Here is a 16,049-nt window from a genome sequence, read left to right as displayed (position 1 = left end):
AGTAGCACTCAATCAATCTCCAACTTCTTGATAGAATGGAAACCAAAGAAAGTAACAGATAGAAAATCCTTCCTCCATCTTTGTACCCCTCCGGCAATCATTTGGGTCATATGGTTAGAGCGTAATTATAGAGTTATGGAGATAGAAAGTGACAGAGAAGCTACACGGGATAATATCATCATTCAAGCTAAGAGCCTAATTCACTATTGGGCAACCAATCAACTATGGAGCAAGTCGACCCCTTTTAGCCAATACATTAGGAATTGGGATGCTAGGCTATCTATATTTTCTTGTCTTTTGTCTGTGTATTGGATGGTTAGCCATCTAGACTTCTGCCATTGCATTGTTTTTTCATTAATGATACTATTTTATCTTCTCAAAAAAAAAAAGAATTGAAGGAGAATTGTACTCTTGCAATGTGTCATTATCTAAGACATCTAGGTGTTGTCTATCCTTCACTTATACATGCATGGTATGAGAAAAATATATGTCATAAAAGCAAGAAAATAGAGACATTTAGGTGGTGATATGATCATGAATATCATTTCATAAGCATACTGAGATAGGAATAAGGATGGGGGGAAGAGGAGAAGTGGGTCAGTGTCTGGGGGGAGGTGATGGGGAGTATGGGACCCACATCAATAGTATTTAGTCTGTCTGTCATAAAACCCACAGTGGATCCACATGAGTTTATTAGGTGTAAATAATATTATAATAATAATATTATTATTAAGTGGAGGAGGAGATTTTAAACTAAAATTGGGTGGGATGATCCCTTCCATTCATACTCCCCTCTCTCTCTATCTCTCCACTATTCTCTAATTCTATGTTTCTTTGATCCCATGTCTGGCTGCTCTAAGCCTAGAGACATATGCAATGAGGATCATATGGATAAAACTTTTGCTTTTATAATTTAACTATGTGTAGTAACTTAACCTAGATTTAGAGGTATGGATATCATAGCACCTGAACCCGAATCTAAGTTTTCGAGCCCAACCTATTACCGTGGAGTAGGCGAAAAAAAAAATCAATAACAATTGCGTGGTGCTACAAAATCCCAATGTCACACGAGAAGATCTCGTTGTGATTAGGAGAAAGGATTAGTAGGTGCGGCTTGATTGTGATGTTCAATTGCTTCTTCATCTTTAAAAGATTTCATTTTGTTTATCTGGCCAAAAAAGTCTATTACCCGCTTATAAAAATAATACAAGTTCATTTTCTAACCAAATTTCTTGACATGATAGTGTCCCAATATTTATGGAGAAATTGAAATTGAGCAATTATTAGACTAGTGTTAAGTTAGATTTAGTACTATATATTTCGTATCCATGTTAACTGTTGCTCTATAGTTGGATTCAACAATTAGTTTATCTATGGTGCAAATCTTCCATTTATAAAATTTCATGTACTCCACAATCTTTATGATATTATATAGTAATAGATATTTTTTTCAAAGCTATACTCGGTTCAATAGTCGACCTAATATCATAGTTGTTCGCGCTAGACTATCTGACAAACATTAGACCTACGATCGCGCAAAATATCACAATACAGTGATCTCTTAATACTATTTATGTATAGTAATGACATCATAAAATCAGAGAAATCAAACCGGTGAACCATCCTAATATAAATAACTATTACCTTGACATAGTATATTTCAAAGTTTAAACGCATGAGTTCGACTGTCATTTAAATTTTGGAAAGCGACATAATATCAATTTAATTAGTCAATTTGCAGAGTTGACCAGGCGGTTAGATATATTAGACGATCACTAAATTAAACATTAGTTCCACATTCAACTAGATATAATTATGTCACGAAGATTTGCGTATCAATCACTGTCACTGTCCTCATTGTCTTTATAATTACACTTTTAATCTACTTCAGATTACAACATAACAGTTAATAGGGTATCTAAATATTTCATGTTGAGTTCGATTTGGATGAATCCTATTCCTAATAACAAATTAAGATAAAACAAAAATTCTATAGGCAATGCTAATTAGGATATAAGCAGCCACCAACAGGCCCAGACCTATTGACGTGGGTCAACCTCTTTAGAGTTTTGTGTTTTATCGTCGCCTCTTAAGTTCGATACTCCATTAAATTGAGTTCTATAGGCACCTCTTTTTGTCTCTAAATCTCTTCTTCCTAATTTCTCTTCTTTCTTTCTCAAGTTTTATCTTCATTTTAATGGTTACTCTACTAAAGTGTAGTTGGAACTTTTAATTTTGGATCACATAAAGCTTTCGTCGGAAAGGTCTAAACACCGTCCATTTACATATAAACCCGCTGTTAAGTTTGGGGTCATGCCAACAACCCTTGGTTGGAATGGTAAGAGGTATAATCTTCCATCTAGAGGTCAAGAGTTCGAGGCACACGCTGAACAATTCAAAAAAAAAAAAAAAAATTGAGGTCACTTAAAATTTGTTTGAGTGTGCATTCCAAATAGCAATGCAAAGTTTTAAAGATGGTTGGGCGGGGTATAACTTCCTCATATTTAACCTCAAATAAATAAATGGCAAATGAATTGACAGGCATCCGTCATATTGTCTACTTGGAAAAATTGGGGAACCCGAACCCTTGATATTTAATCAGTTTTCGCTTGAAACGATAAGATGACCGATGATGGGCTAATCTTCGATTTAAGGACAAGTTATTTTTTATTTATTATTTTGAGATGTTACATCAAGATTGATAATCCCATAATGATGGGATTAGATATGCATTTAACATTGCTTAGGTAAAAAGCAAGAAGTAACTCAAAACTAACATCATGATTCATGAAGAATGCCATTAGGTTACTTGTTTCCATCACCAACTCAGTTGTCCGTTATAACCCTAAAAACACCTTTAGTTGGCTAGATGTGTTAATACCATAATGTTTTGAAGATACATCTTTTGCTAACCCTCAATTTGTGACTTTTACCATCCCTTCATTGATTACTTTCATTCTTATTAGATACATGTATCTTCAATTCTTCATCATGGTAGAAGAGACGGTCTAAAGACCGTCCCTAAAAAGTATTCTTTTTTGTAGTGACACAACAAATTAAGATAATTATTCTTATGGAATTTTAGATAGTAGTATTCATGCTTCTTTGGATCAAATACACCATTAGTATTTTTTAAAATAAAGACTAGAGGTTTAGAATTTTATTTTATTTTAAGCTGATTAGTCAATTTTAGCCATTGAATTCAGATACTACTTGGAGCTAAAAAAGAAGAAAATGGAAAATGTCAAAAACAAAATTTCATGGTCAACTCAAGTTTATTGTTTGACAATTTGAGTTGACTAGGGTTTGGTGCAAGATTGATTAGTAAAAGAGAAAATAAAATAGGATATATGGTTTGGTGGTTACCATGAAGATATAAAAAATAAGTTATTAAGCAAACAGACATTCCATCCACCGGCCAATCTCATCCATCTAACTTTTCTTAATATTATATCTTCTTTCTTCACCTTCCAAGAAGTACTTGTGTTTTTAAATTTGATTAATTAATCACTTAATCCACTTTTTTCTCTTTAAAAGATTAGTTGGAAAGCACGTCGTTTTTGCTATAGAAGTTTCATAAACTACACGATCCAATGAATCTAACTTTAAAGACATTACACGAGGACTAATTAGTTTGCCACAATGAGAGATAATCAGAGATTAATCACTAATTTTAATAGGAAAAATCTTTATTAATCCTAGGATTTTATTTACGAACTGTATTACTATCACTCTGATAATTGTTAGTTATTTTCTAAAAATATCTGATTTAAGATAAAAAAAAAAATGTTTACCGTGTCACTAATTAGACTAAGTGTGACTATGTAGAATTAAATCTATCGAGTTTCACTTTTATGTGTTTATTCTTGTCTGTCTTTCTCAAAATTTTGTAGTACTTGAAGACGGTAGAAAACTACAAACACGTAAATTAGGCAAAGATTTCATTAAACATTATGAAATTAAATAATTAATATATGAGTTTCATTCAGAGAGGAATATTGACTTTATTCGGCACATCATGTTAGAATTCATGATTTACTTTAAGGGTTATTTCCCTAATGGCCCCCTACTTTGTGACCAGCTTCCCGCCTGGCCCCCTACTTTACAAGAAATACCCATATGGCCCCCTTCCGTTATAACACCGTCACTCTCTCTCTTCCATTTCTTTTCTCTCTCCTCCAGCATGTTTTCTCTCTCTGCCACCTCGTTAACACCAGCCAACTCATCATCTTCTCCGGGAAGGTCGCCGGCCGACCAATTTTCCGGCCGGCGACTTTCAAACCTAAAAAAAAAAATATATATTTTTTATTTCATCTCTCCTCTCTCTCTCTCTAAAAAAAAAAAAATTTTTTGAAAATCTCTCACCTCTCTCTCTCTAAACTCCGGCGAAGGAAAACTTCGCCGGAGTTAGGTCTGTTCATCACGAACAGACCCTGATCTGGTCTGTTCGTGATGAACAGACCTAACTCCGGCGAAGTTTTCCTTCGCCGGAGTTTAGAGAGAGAGAGGTGAGAGATTTTCAAAAAAAAAAAATTTTTTTTTTTTTTTTGAGAGAGAGAGAGAGGAGAGATAAAATAAAAAATAAATTTTTTTTTTTAGGTTTGAAGGTCGCCGGCCGGAAAATTGGTCGGCCGGCGACCTTCCCGGAGAAGATGATGAGTTGGCTGGTGTTAACGAGGTGGCAGAGAGAGAAAACATGCTGGAGGAGAGAGAAAAGAAATGGAAGAGAGAGAGTGACGGTGTTATAACGGAAGGGGGCCATATGGGTATTTCTTGTAAAGTAGGGGGCCAGGCGGGAAGCTGGTCACAAAGTAGGGGGCCATTAGGGAAATAACCCAGATGAAGTAGGTTCTCTAACAAAAAAAAGTGGTATTGGTACATACATATTACATCTAAACTAATCCACAAAATCATAACCAACACGTATAAAAAATAAATTATGTTAGGGAGACTTCTTCTTGGGATAGATTTGGTCGAAATTGACCGAATACACTTTCCATATTAAATTTAATTTAACAAAAAATATCATACACGATCCTTAACGTAAGCCAAAATATGTTTATATTGTAATTTTTTTCGAGAAGCCGAAAATTGATGTATTCAACTCTCACAAGTCAAGTGATTTCCCTTTCCACATTACTCAGACCAGTTTGAGTCATGCTATATTAACGTTTAGTGTGTAGTCCGTCTTTAATTTTGGGTCAAAAATATTTTTGAACTTATTTATTTTATTTTATTTTTGTGGAAGGAACTTCTTTTTTGTTGAACCAATAAAAACAAGGATTTGTAGAAGGAGAAAAGAATGAAGTTGAGTTTGATTGAATGATAACATTGATCAATATAACAAGGTACCCTTCAATCAGGGTAGTAGGAGAATGAAGTAGTCGAAAATGATCTTGCCAGCCCCACTAACGTGCATACGTGGCCATCATCTATTGGTTTCTCATCAAATTTCCTGTACATTGGGACTTTCTATTTTTGTTTGACTTTTGTCTGCCCACTAGTGATATAGAGAGAGAGAGAGTCTGCTGTTATAGTGCTGGTTAGCCATTCAGGCTAGTACATCTGGCTATTGCAGATTTGCATCACCCCATTGTAATGTAGGTGAAGGTAACATACCTCTAAGGTTAGAGGCATTGAATTTCAACTGGTTGTGACATTTTTTTGGCAGTCAAACAAGAAAATGGAAAGAATTATCAGAGATTTTTCTTTAGGGTGATAGAACAACAAAAAAAAATGCATATCGAGATGGGGATAACGGATGTAAACAATGTAAATGTACCATAAATCGGGATCAGGAAGGTCAAGCATAGTATCACGTTATTATTAAGATATGAATATGAATGTGGTTAGAAAAAGAGGAAAAACACAACATGTGAAGGGAAGTCACTAGGGCTCTACGTAAGTGTAAATACTTCTTTCGTTGTTAAAGATCATAATGAATATGAAAAACACTTTATCAAATCTCTCGAGAAAAATCAAAAAATAATTCTAGTTTAGGAGATTGTGTCAATGGTTAAGGTGTGTTAAGGGTTTGGGATTTAAGAATCCTTAGCTCGACTGGGGATGAAGAAATCTCTTTGCTTCCATTTTTGCTATATAATGTAAGGAAATCTCATTTTTATCCCAAGATGTATTTTTTTTTGTTGAACTTATCCGAAGATGTAGACTTACGAAAATAAAAACTAGTAAAAGATGGTATCTTCATCATAAAATTTGCAGTTGATGGTATTTCCGGTGACAATCAATTTCAAGGTTTTTTCGGATAAAAAGCTATGGTTTAAACTAGTACCAACCATTCTAGAATCTATTTCGGATATTGACATGGTAGAGAGGAGAAGGTTTCAGTATCCCAATAGACGTTATCTTTGCTAGCAAGTTGAAGAGAATGCATTACATTTGCTTTCCACTTGCCACTTTTCCTATATGGGTGTGTTTGATATCACCAATTTTCATGTAAATAAAAGAATTTCCGTAAAAATAGGTATTTCCCCAGTTTGATGAGAAGTATAATTCTATGACTTTATTTTCATAGAATTCTTTGAGATATATTTCCAATACGTGGAAGCTCCAAATATCGAACACTGTTAAGAGCATAGTTCAATCGGTTACTTCGCGGTTTGGTGAAACATTTGGCATCGAAAGATTTAGAATAAAGTTTCACAACCAATTGGCAATGAGTTGAGAGGACTTAGATATTATATGCTTATGCTTGGTTGCTTGATACCTCTTCTTCCATGTGGGACTATTACCACACGCTCCCTTTGGTTTAACTCTGATATCATGTTAAATTTGTGGTCATCCAACCCAAAACCAATCGACAATGAGTAGAGAGGACCTAGACATTATATACTTAGTTGTTAAATACCCCTTCTCTCTCACAGTCTTTAAACGACTATGACTACCTCCAATGTCAGAATTCCAAGACAATGCACATTTACAGATGAACTAGATACTCACTCGTATTCCAAAGGATCCAAGAATCATATGGTAATGTCGTATTCCAAATTGATCATGGTGAATGGTGATCCTTACCCACTTCACAAGAAAATAATTTCACCCAGGCCAAATTAGTTTGATACACTAAATGCACCTCATTTTATTTGCCAAATTGTCATATTGTTATATGGTGAATCAATAAAAACAGTAACCGAGTAGATTACAACCCAAAATTGTCTACCCTTTTTCACTTTCATCTTTTAATGAAAACTGAAAAGTCTTAAAGTAGGAAGTAACTTCAAGAGAGAGAAGAGAAGAGAGAGAGAGAGAGATTTGATCCAAGTTTCAACTCCTCATTTTTATTACAGTGTCTGCTTCTTTTTCTTCATTGATTTTCACAACCAACCCAACTCCTAACTTTTATAAATCAACTTCTCTCTTGTCTCTTTTGCTTCAATTGATACATCAATTTGTAGAAACAGAGAGAGAGAGGGGTTGGTAAAATTTGGAGGGCCTTCTTTTTGTAGACCTTCGGTTGTGAACTGGAATTTGTTTTTGTATATGAAGAAGATTCTTAGCTTTTTCTTTGAAATTTTCAATGACTTTCTTCTCACATCAACTCCATTTTTTTTCTCTCTCCCTCTCTAGGTAAAGAGAGATTACAATCACTTATAACCCATTTCTCTCTCTCTCTCTCTTGGATGAAAACAATTACTATTTTTCTTTTTCTTTTTCATCATCTTATTGAAGCAATCCAATTACAATAGATAGATCTTCAATTTCATGGTTTCAGGGACAAGTTTGATTTGAAGGATCAATAAGGTATTTAGTTTGTTTTTTATTTAATTCAATCTTCCATTTTCATTTCTATTGATTCTTCTCAATCTTCCCAAAGATTCAACTTCTTTTTTTGTTGGAAACTCTGTTTTCAATTGAAGCTTGAGATTGAAGTTAGCATTACCTAGATCTATTACTTGGAAATTCAACAAAAACTGTTTGATTCAAACTTCATAGTTTAAACTTTTCTTTTGTTTCTCCATTGATTTCGATCCATCGAAAATTTTCCCCTCTTTGTTTTGTATAATTCTCTTAGAGATGGGTTGTGCAAGTTCGAAGAAAATGCGATGCCAAAATTGTAAAAACAACATTTCTAGAACATATTCCGAGCCGATTCATCATCGAGCTAATCGTAAAGGTGATAGCTACCATGTTGTTGCCTTAACCTCTTCAACTTTGGGTTCTCTTAAACTCGATTCGATCGATGAAACTCACTTAAATGGGATCTCCATGAATGGAAGCTATATAGATTGTAAGAGCAACAACAATGAGAGTAGGATTGAGGAATTCGAAATGGGGGTAAATCAAGCGAAGACGTGGTCGGATATGATCAACGAAAAAATACCCAAGGTTATGCCAAGAACACCCATTAGAACACCTCCTGGTGAACCTGAAACAATCAATTCATGGGAATTAATGGCAGGACTAGAAGATGATAGCCCACTTCGAGTGCCCGATCATCTAAATCGATGCTTCTCTTATCACGGGGTTCCCAATTCCACCACTCAAGATCATCAACCCACACAAAGATTACAAGAAAATGATCAATTAGTCTCAAATTTAGAAGACAATAATGAACCACCCAAGCTAAATCTACAAGAAAATGGCTCTGATTCACTCAAACCAATGTGGGTTCAAGTTGTAGAAGACGAAACAATATCCAGTTTGAATGGAGTTGTCAAAGATTTTGATCAAGAGAGCATTTTCACATTGAGAAAACCGACCGAAGAACTATCCCCTACGAGCCCAATTAATCTTGAATCACCAAAATATGAGAAACTTGGTGATGCTTGTTTGTTCTTGAAGAAAGGAACACCAAAAACGTGTCCGCCAAATGGTGAGAACAATGTAGTAATTTACTTTACAAGTTTAAGAGGAGTGAGAAAAACATATGAAGATTGTTGTCAAGTTAGGGTTATATTAAAGGGATTTGGAGTTAAGATTGACGAGAGAGATGTATCGATGCATAGTGGTTTCCGAGAGGAGCTAAAAGAGTTATTAGGAGGTGAATATAGAGGTGGGTTGCCGAGAGTTTTCGTAAAAGGCGAATATATTGGTGGAGCAGAGGAAGTAAAACAATTACATGAAGATGGGGAGCTAGAGAAGTTGTTAAAAGGTTGTGATTTTGATGATGGTGTTTGTGAAGCTTGTGGGGATGTGAGGTTTGTGCCTTGTGAGACTTGTTCAGGTAGTTGTAAGATTTACTATGAAGAAGAAGAAGATGATGATGAAGGAGATAGTGATGACGAGAAAGAAGAGGAAGAAGAAGAGGGAGAAGAAAATGGATGTGGGTTTCATAGATGTCCTGATTGTAATGAAAATGGTATTATAAGATGTCCTGTTTGTTGTTACTAGAAGAGATGAAGAAAAGCTTATCTTTGATCAGTAAGGTTTCAAGTGTATGTTTTTTTGTTGTTTGTTGTACAGTGAAGAACTTTCATATAAACATAGAAGAAGTGGTGATTTGAGTGAAAATGGTTGCAGTTTTTTTTTTGGATTCCAATTTTGGGTAATAAAATTCTATACTTGTTACCTTTGATTCTTGGGAGAAATGTGGAAATCTCTCGTTCAATTACTATTTTTCATGAAAGATAAGAGATTAATAAAAGCGAAGAAGATTAAAGATTTACTTAGCTCAATATTAGACTATTGTAAAGACATAAGTGTCTTAGAGAACTACAAAGATTTATTCCTCTATGTTTCCCCTTCGCTCGAAATTTATAAGAGTGACGTGAAATTTACAAGAGAGATAGTTTGCTGGCCAACCAGAATTTAGATAATCTTTTAATTATGTCCGACCACTCTGGTGGGGATTCCGTCGGAGTTGTGGTCTGACCGAGTCTCGTTTTCCCTAAATTTAGCTATATTTCAGGTTAGTATTTTTTTTCTTCTAAAACATGATATTTTGTAACTCCTAGTGGACCTTCTTTCATTAATAGAGACGGGGTCTCAAAACCTATCTACATAGGTCACATCACTTTAAACCATGATAAGAGTATAACAAGGTTTTGAATCAAGACAGAGTGACTAAAGAACAAGGTTTTCATTATCAATTAACAAGAAATAACTCACTATTCAAAACAACTAGAAAGGACTCACTCAAAACAACTACTAATTCTCTTTTGCGAAACAAGAAAGGGACTCCTTTGTCCTAATTCTCCAACTGTCCTAATTGGATTCTCATTCTATTTGCACCCAAGGTAGAAAACCAAAAGAAAGAGAAATTCTATTCTAATTATGAACATACAAACCTATTCATGATGACCATACATTATCTCTCATCATTCCATAGAAAAAGACCAAACATAACTAGACAGAGAAAAGGTTAGTCACAGAGAGAGTGTGTGCAAAAAGGCAACTATTATCTGTCATCTTTCCCAAGCAAAGGACCCAAAACCCCATTGGCAACACTAAGTGATTGGGTGGTATTATGTGTTGTTTTCTGTAGCAAAATATCAAAGTGTACTGGTAAGTTTTATTTGGGAGTTTGATTTCCACTCGCTACTCAATAATATGCATCTGCAAAAAATTTATTCTTCTATAAATAATCAACGGATTGATATTATAAAAATTTAACACCAGTTCACACACATACATGTCTATAAATTTACAAGGCCGTCAAGTTTAAGCCCCAGACGCGAATCTCACTGATTTCAAGAGATATTGAACTTGTGTTTACGAGGAGTGGAGACATTTACAATGAATTTCTTTTTGAGTATGGGCCAGATATATAATGATATGGGTCATTTTATTTGAGCTAGTCCTCAAAACTTGTGAGGCTTTAAAGAAAAAGAAAAAAAAGGTTTATCATGGCCCATCATCATTTCTGCAAATTAAAAGGTATATATTTCACTACAATACTGCACCCAATATACAATAACACATGTTCTCTAAACAATAGAAAAACTAAGGCATTATGAGATCATGTCTAGGTTAAATACATTAAAAGCTCATAGGGTCCATCATATTTGCAGATTCTGACATTTCTTTCAATTGTTTTCTATTTTGGACATTCCTCATGTCAGAAATGTTCAATGGCCCCACAAAATGGGACCGACCACATGCGGAACACTGATGTGGTAGGCTCCCGCTGGACGGGTCAGGCCATTTAGCATTTCTCCTACTATACGCATCTCAATGGGTTTTGGGTAAAGAAGAGATGATGAATACCCCCATAGATGCATACTTCTTTCTCATTGCTCTTATGATAAAAGTCATCTGACGACTGACAGTATGCACATACAAGAAACACAATTTGATGAAGGTAAAAAAAAGAATTATATTTATGAATAAGTTGATAAAATCGAACTCCATCGTCTAAGACGTCTAGCGACCTAGGCTCGACCAATCGAGAATCAGACAAGAAGTAGACTTGAGATATGGGTTAGTTGGGTTCCTTTAGTAAAATAAACATGGATAAGAACTAAGACTTTCAACTCTCTTCCCCCAAAACATGTTATGAACCCAAGAGTACGAGTACACATCGCTTATGCTTATACTTACACTTACGTAACACTTATAATGAGAATTATTCTGATTGGGATCGATATACAAATACTATGAACTAAGATATATCCTGAGTCAAGTACAGTACCTTTCACTTATTTAGTTCTTACTACCTCGGCTACCCAAGTCAGCTGCAGCTTTGGCTGCACGATTTAGAGCATCAGAAACACAGAGGGCTCCACGGGAAAAATAACTGCTGTTAATCACAGTTGTTGCAGCTGATGAAGCTGTTCTTCCGGCCGCAAAAATGGCTGATTTTGTGGTCTCTGATACTTTGAATTTATCGTCTACAGATTTGACGGCCCCAGCTCCTGCATAAATCTTGTCAGTGAGTCCAATCCTGCTACTCATTTCAGCTACCTTGGCTGATGCAGTAGCTGAAACTTCATAAGACTCGTCAAACTCTTTCGCCTTGCTTACTGCTCCTTTTCCCAGAATATATCCCTTGGACAACATAGTTTTAACTACATCTTGGGCCATTGTTACTGCTTCCCCAGCAGTTGGAACAAAGTGGTTATCGCTTGTGGTATTCTGTCACGATGGAAATTATTTATCGATCATAAACTTGCGACGTTTTCGAAGAACTTGACAAAGTTAAAAGCACATCAGAAGAAGAATTACTAGAGTGGGGAAAGATACTTACAGTTGAACCATATTCTTCTTCAATCTTCCATGATGGCCTATTCCAGAAATCATGTTCGTCTCCGCTCTGTCCCCAGCGAGTTATGCACACGCGTTGGTCTAGAATCATGGCTCCCTGAGATTTTGAAATCGGAAGGTAATGTTAAGAAAATTCACTCCTTCGTTTACTGTTGGGAAAGGACGGCTAAGTAGGGAGAGAAGAAAGATAAATTGTTGAGCTTGGGTACTTGGGGAAAAATGTACAGATGGAACTGCAAAGTTACAACAGTTAAAGACAAATGTTTAATTATACATTCGCATGCGTAAAAAAGAATTCTTCAGTTGATTTGAAGCGCCGACTCACGAGACATTCATACATTTTTCTTTTGTAAAGAAGAGACGTTCATACATATGGAGAAGGGGAGACAGATTTGTTATATACCCTATTAGCAAATTATGCACAATTCACCACCTAGTGTAAATGTTACACCCGTCTTAATCCTAACCACACCATCCCTGATTTAGGCATCATTGAGGCCCACTCGTCCGAGTTCCTTGTGGTACAAAGTTTCTCCTTAGGATAAGCCTTTCTTAGACTAATTCAGGCTTCTCCACACCCCACAAACCAGCATAGGTGCTATGCCTACCCAAAAGGCATAGCCGATGTGTAAGACAAGGTGCACCTTCTAACTTAGATCCAAAAGTTTTCAAAAGAAATGTGCAAGTTCAATACATGTGAGCCTTCCAGCAGTAAATTGTGGCTTTTTCCTTTTGGTGATCAAAGAAAACAGATTATGTAGAAAGAAATCCCTTTGATAAAAAACAAGTACAACAGGATGCCTTGTTTTGGATTTCATAATCTAATGAAGTTACTCAACGAGCTCATAGTTAAGAGTCAAGTGACAAACTTACGCTAAGCAAGACAGCCGTTTCCAAGGCAACGGCATCTCTGAATGTTACATAAGCAGTGCAAGCACTTTCACCATATCTGTTTGAACAAGATAAGAAAAATAACATATCCAGCAAATCACAATGAAAATAAAAATTATCCACATGAAAATGAAACCGGAACTATACGCGGATATTATTGAAATTCTTAACGTTAAGAGTGAACTCTAAAGTAGTAAAACTCTAATGAAAGAGACAAATCAATCGACTATATGTTCTTTTGAAAGAAATTTAACTGCACAAGTTGAATCTCCGAAATTTTAGGCATTCCTTTGGTAGATGAGCAAATTTAGGATCTGCAGTGAGATATTGGTCAGGCATAATCATAAATTGAGCTGATTACTTGAAAAATTGAGATTTTCGACAGATACTGGCGGAACAGGCAGAGATTGTGTTGTCGAGAGTAATTGCAAGATGATTCAACATTCAAATTTTATGTCAGGCTGTCACTATGATTTCAACCAAAGGAAACCATTGAAAGCCGAATGCTAAGTCACTTGTAAGTCAGCAACTATAAAGGAAAAGATGAGATGAAATGAGCAATGGAATGCCTAATTAAGTAATTTATCTAGTTCGTACGTTATGCATCACATTACTTTATTAGTGTCATACTCAAGTGATTTTAATGAGTACACGAAACTTATACAGAAGTTCGCACATAATACTAATTTCTAATTTCCTAACCAGAAGCAAATGACATTCACTTAACTAAACAATTTATTAAAACTCAAAGTTTTCATAGAAACACAACTAAAAAACTCTCTCAAATTCTTCATTCACCCTGGTATTTCTCTGTTCCTATCTACAGCTTGTACATGACTAAGGAAACTGTAGTAATTATAGATCAAATATGTAACAACCATCGCTTAAATCATGCCTTAATTAAGGAGAAAACATACTAAAATAATTAAAATGAAATAAAAGATATCGGCCATAGGGTCTATTCACATCATCATGTCTGCCGAATTTATACACCATTTTCTTGGATGAAGCAAGATAGTTTCATTGATGAAACAGAGTGGTAGTCGAGGAGTGTAGCTGAAGAAGCTGGTCATTACTATCAAAATTACAATACTCATATTTTACAATGAAAAGCTTACAGCTTGGTTACGGCATCCCAATCACAAATGAATTCACTAAAGAGTGTGGTCCTAATACATTGCTGCTTGATTGCCCAATTACAAATGAATATATACATACTTAGCATTACGTGAAATCTTAGGGTCATGCAAATTTGAATTTGAACTATGTTTTAGTTGAAATTTCACAAACAAACTGATCGATTACAAAAAGAAATAAGAATATTCAACCGTACTGAGATTTACAACTCCACCATATTTTGATCACATCATAAATAATAACACGAGAGCTTTGCTATGAAAGGAATAACTCTACCATAAAACCAAGGTAATAAGAACTGATTGGAAATGAGATATGTAAACAAAATGTCGACTAAAATCAGTAATTTTTTGAACAGATAATACCTGATAATTTCAACATGTTCAATTGTCCCAGAGAAAGCAAAGAACTCATAAACATCCTTCTCGGTGGCATTCGGTGATAGACCAGTAACTTCTACTGTATAGCTGTTCTGGGTCATTGTTTTCTGAAACTTTTATGAAATACAAATGACTGACGTAAATTCTTCTAAACTGAAAAAGAAAAGTAGAGATACATACAAACATGTAAAATAAAATAAAAAACAAATGTCTCAATTACTGTTTCAAACAAGTAAAAAGTTTGATTTGATCACTTGGATCGACTAGGCAACATTAGTATTGCTCACATCCCCTGTTTGCTGCAAATTATAGTCAATCTTTTTACTCGTAGCTTTCATACGACGACACCAAACTTCCGTTAGTGGATTATGGAAGTAGACCCATTCTTTACAGAATAAAGAAAATGGGAGGAAAACAGTAGAGCCATTCCATGCTTTAACATTTAACAACAAGTGTCAAAAAGATATAATGGCTCACACCACAAAACCATTGTTACCAGATATTCTACCCCCAGCTTACTGTGTACTCGCATTCCTCGTGTAGCTTTTGGGTACTTTGGTGATCCAGTACTCTAAATTTGGCTTATTCAATTTTCTCAATAACAATCTGGAAGATTAACTCGTCGGAAAAAGATTAGTTATTAGGCGAGATTCTTGGCACTTCTTACAAAATCTTTTTCCGAAAAAAGAAGCCAAAAACTTGACATCTTATGTGAATGAATTACCATAGTTTTTCATTTCTTCCCATAGAAAAAGAGTTTAGCATGAACTCCAAAATGACTATTTTTTCCCCCACAATTAACAAAAGGGGCTATAATCAAGGGGACACAACTAGAAAGTCTATCTCATCAAAGCAGTATTTATTTAATACCTTCTCAAGTCTCAAGCATTAAGTAATCAATGAACTTATTAATTAAGAGTATAATAATCTCATTAGTTAAGATTGATCAATTTGTGTAGAAATTAATGAAACCCTAAGCAATTGAGCCTCTAGACTCATAAAGAAGAAACAAACAATCATTGGTTCAAACAAGTTAATGAAACCCTAAGTAAATTAAAGAAACTTACACAATTGAAATAAAGAAAGGGAAATTTCGGTTTTCTTCATACCTTGAATTTGAACGAGAGATGTTGAAAAGCAAAACAATCAAGAACCTAGTGAGAGGAAATAGGTAGTGATGGATTCTTCGAGATAGGAAGAAAGAAAGAAAGAGAGAGAAAAAAAGTGATGGAATTGGTGAGTAAAGTAGTAGGAGTAGGCGTAGTAGTGAATTCTTCCCCAGTTGTCCTATTTTCCTTGGTTTGTGGTGCGTGGAAATCATTTTCCAACATACAAAACTATACGTCACTTTCCATCACCATATTTGGGTGACTTCATTGTCAAATTTGTGTGGGGCACACACATTTTTCCTATTGTCTGTGTAAGCCGAAACTCCACTCTGTCGACGACAAGAATTAAATAAAAACCCATTATGAGTTG

The 16,049-nt window shown here is 35.1% G+C and overlaps 2 protein-coding genes across 7 annotated transcripts; one reads left to right on the top strand and one right to left on the bottom strand.

Moving 5' to 3' along the window:
- The first annotated feature begins 7,261 nt into the window (after nucleotides 1–7,261).
- On the top strand, nucleotides 7,262–9,535 carry LOC147553130 (uncharacterized protein At3g28850-like). The gene has a single exon (XM_086669931.1). The coding sequence runs from the start codon at nucleotides 8,035–8,037 to the stop codon at nucleotides 9,349–9,351; it is 1,317 nt and encodes a 438-aa protein (XP_086526057.1). The 5' UTR covers nucleotides 7,262–8,034; the 3' UTR covers nucleotides 9,352–9,535.
- Nucleotides 9,536–11,393: 1,858 nt separating this feature from the next.
- On the bottom strand, nucleotides 11,394–15,878 carry LOC147553129 (RNA-binding (RRM/RBD/RNP motifs) family protein). 6 transcript variants are annotated; one of them, XM_086669933.1, is made up of 5 exons: nucleotides 15,680–15,878; nucleotides 14,556–14,723; nucleotides 13,036–13,111; nucleotides 12,146–12,259; nucleotides 11,394–12,033 (listed from the first exon to the last, which is right to left on the bottom strand). In XM_086669933.1, exons 2-5 carry the CDS (start codon nucleotides 14,669–14,671, stop codon nucleotides 11,602–11,604), a joined length of 738 nt encoding a protein of 245 aa, XP_086526059.1. In that variant the 5' UTR covers nucleotides 14,672–14,723; nucleotides 15,680–15,878; the 3' UTR covers nucleotides 11,394–11,601. The 6 variants fall into 6 exon arrangements, with proteins under 6 accessions (XP_086526059.1, XP_086526058.1, XP_086526063.1 ...); XM_086669932.1 differs by having other exon boundaries at nucleotides 14,556–14,683; nucleotides 15,680–15,868; XM_086669937.1 differs by having other exon boundaries at nucleotides 13,036–14,011; nucleotides 14,047–14,723; nucleotides 15,680–15,851.
- Between the last annotated feature and the right edge of the window lie 171 nt (nucleotides 15,879–16,049).

Source organism: Eschscholzia californica, unplaced genomic scaffold (assembly GCF_041429995.1).
Source record: "Eschscholzia californica isolate CP2 unplaced genomic scaffold, dmEscCali1.0.p SCAF_3, whole genome shotgun sequence".
Taxonomy (NCBI): Eukaryota; Viridiplantae; Streptophyta; class Magnoliopsida; order Ranunculales; family Papaveraceae; genus Eschscholzia; species Eschscholzia californica.
Note: the sequence above shows the minus strand (reverse complement) of the source record. Positions and strands in the feature narration are given on the sequence as shown.

What these genes read in the sequence shown, in the direction of transcription:
- LOC147553130 (XM_086669931.1), top strand. Translation starts at nt 8,035, where the DNA reads ATGGGTTGTGCAAGTTCGAAGAAAATGCGATGCCAAAATTGTAAAAAC.
- LOC147553129 (XM_086669933.1), bottom strand. Translation starts at nt 14,671, where the DNA reads ATGACCCAGAACAGCTATACAGTAGAAGTTACTGGTCTATCACCGAAT. An exon ending in AAACGGCTGTCTTGCTTAGC is followed by an intron (nt 12,260 to 13,035) that starts GTAAGTTTGTCA and finishes TCAAAATCTCAG; the next exon opens with GGAGCCATGATTCTAGACCA. An exon ending in AAGAAGAATATGGTTCAACT is followed by an intron (nt 12,034 to 12,145) that starts GTAAGTATCTTT and finishes CCATCGTGACAG; the next exon opens with AATACCACAAGCGATAACCA.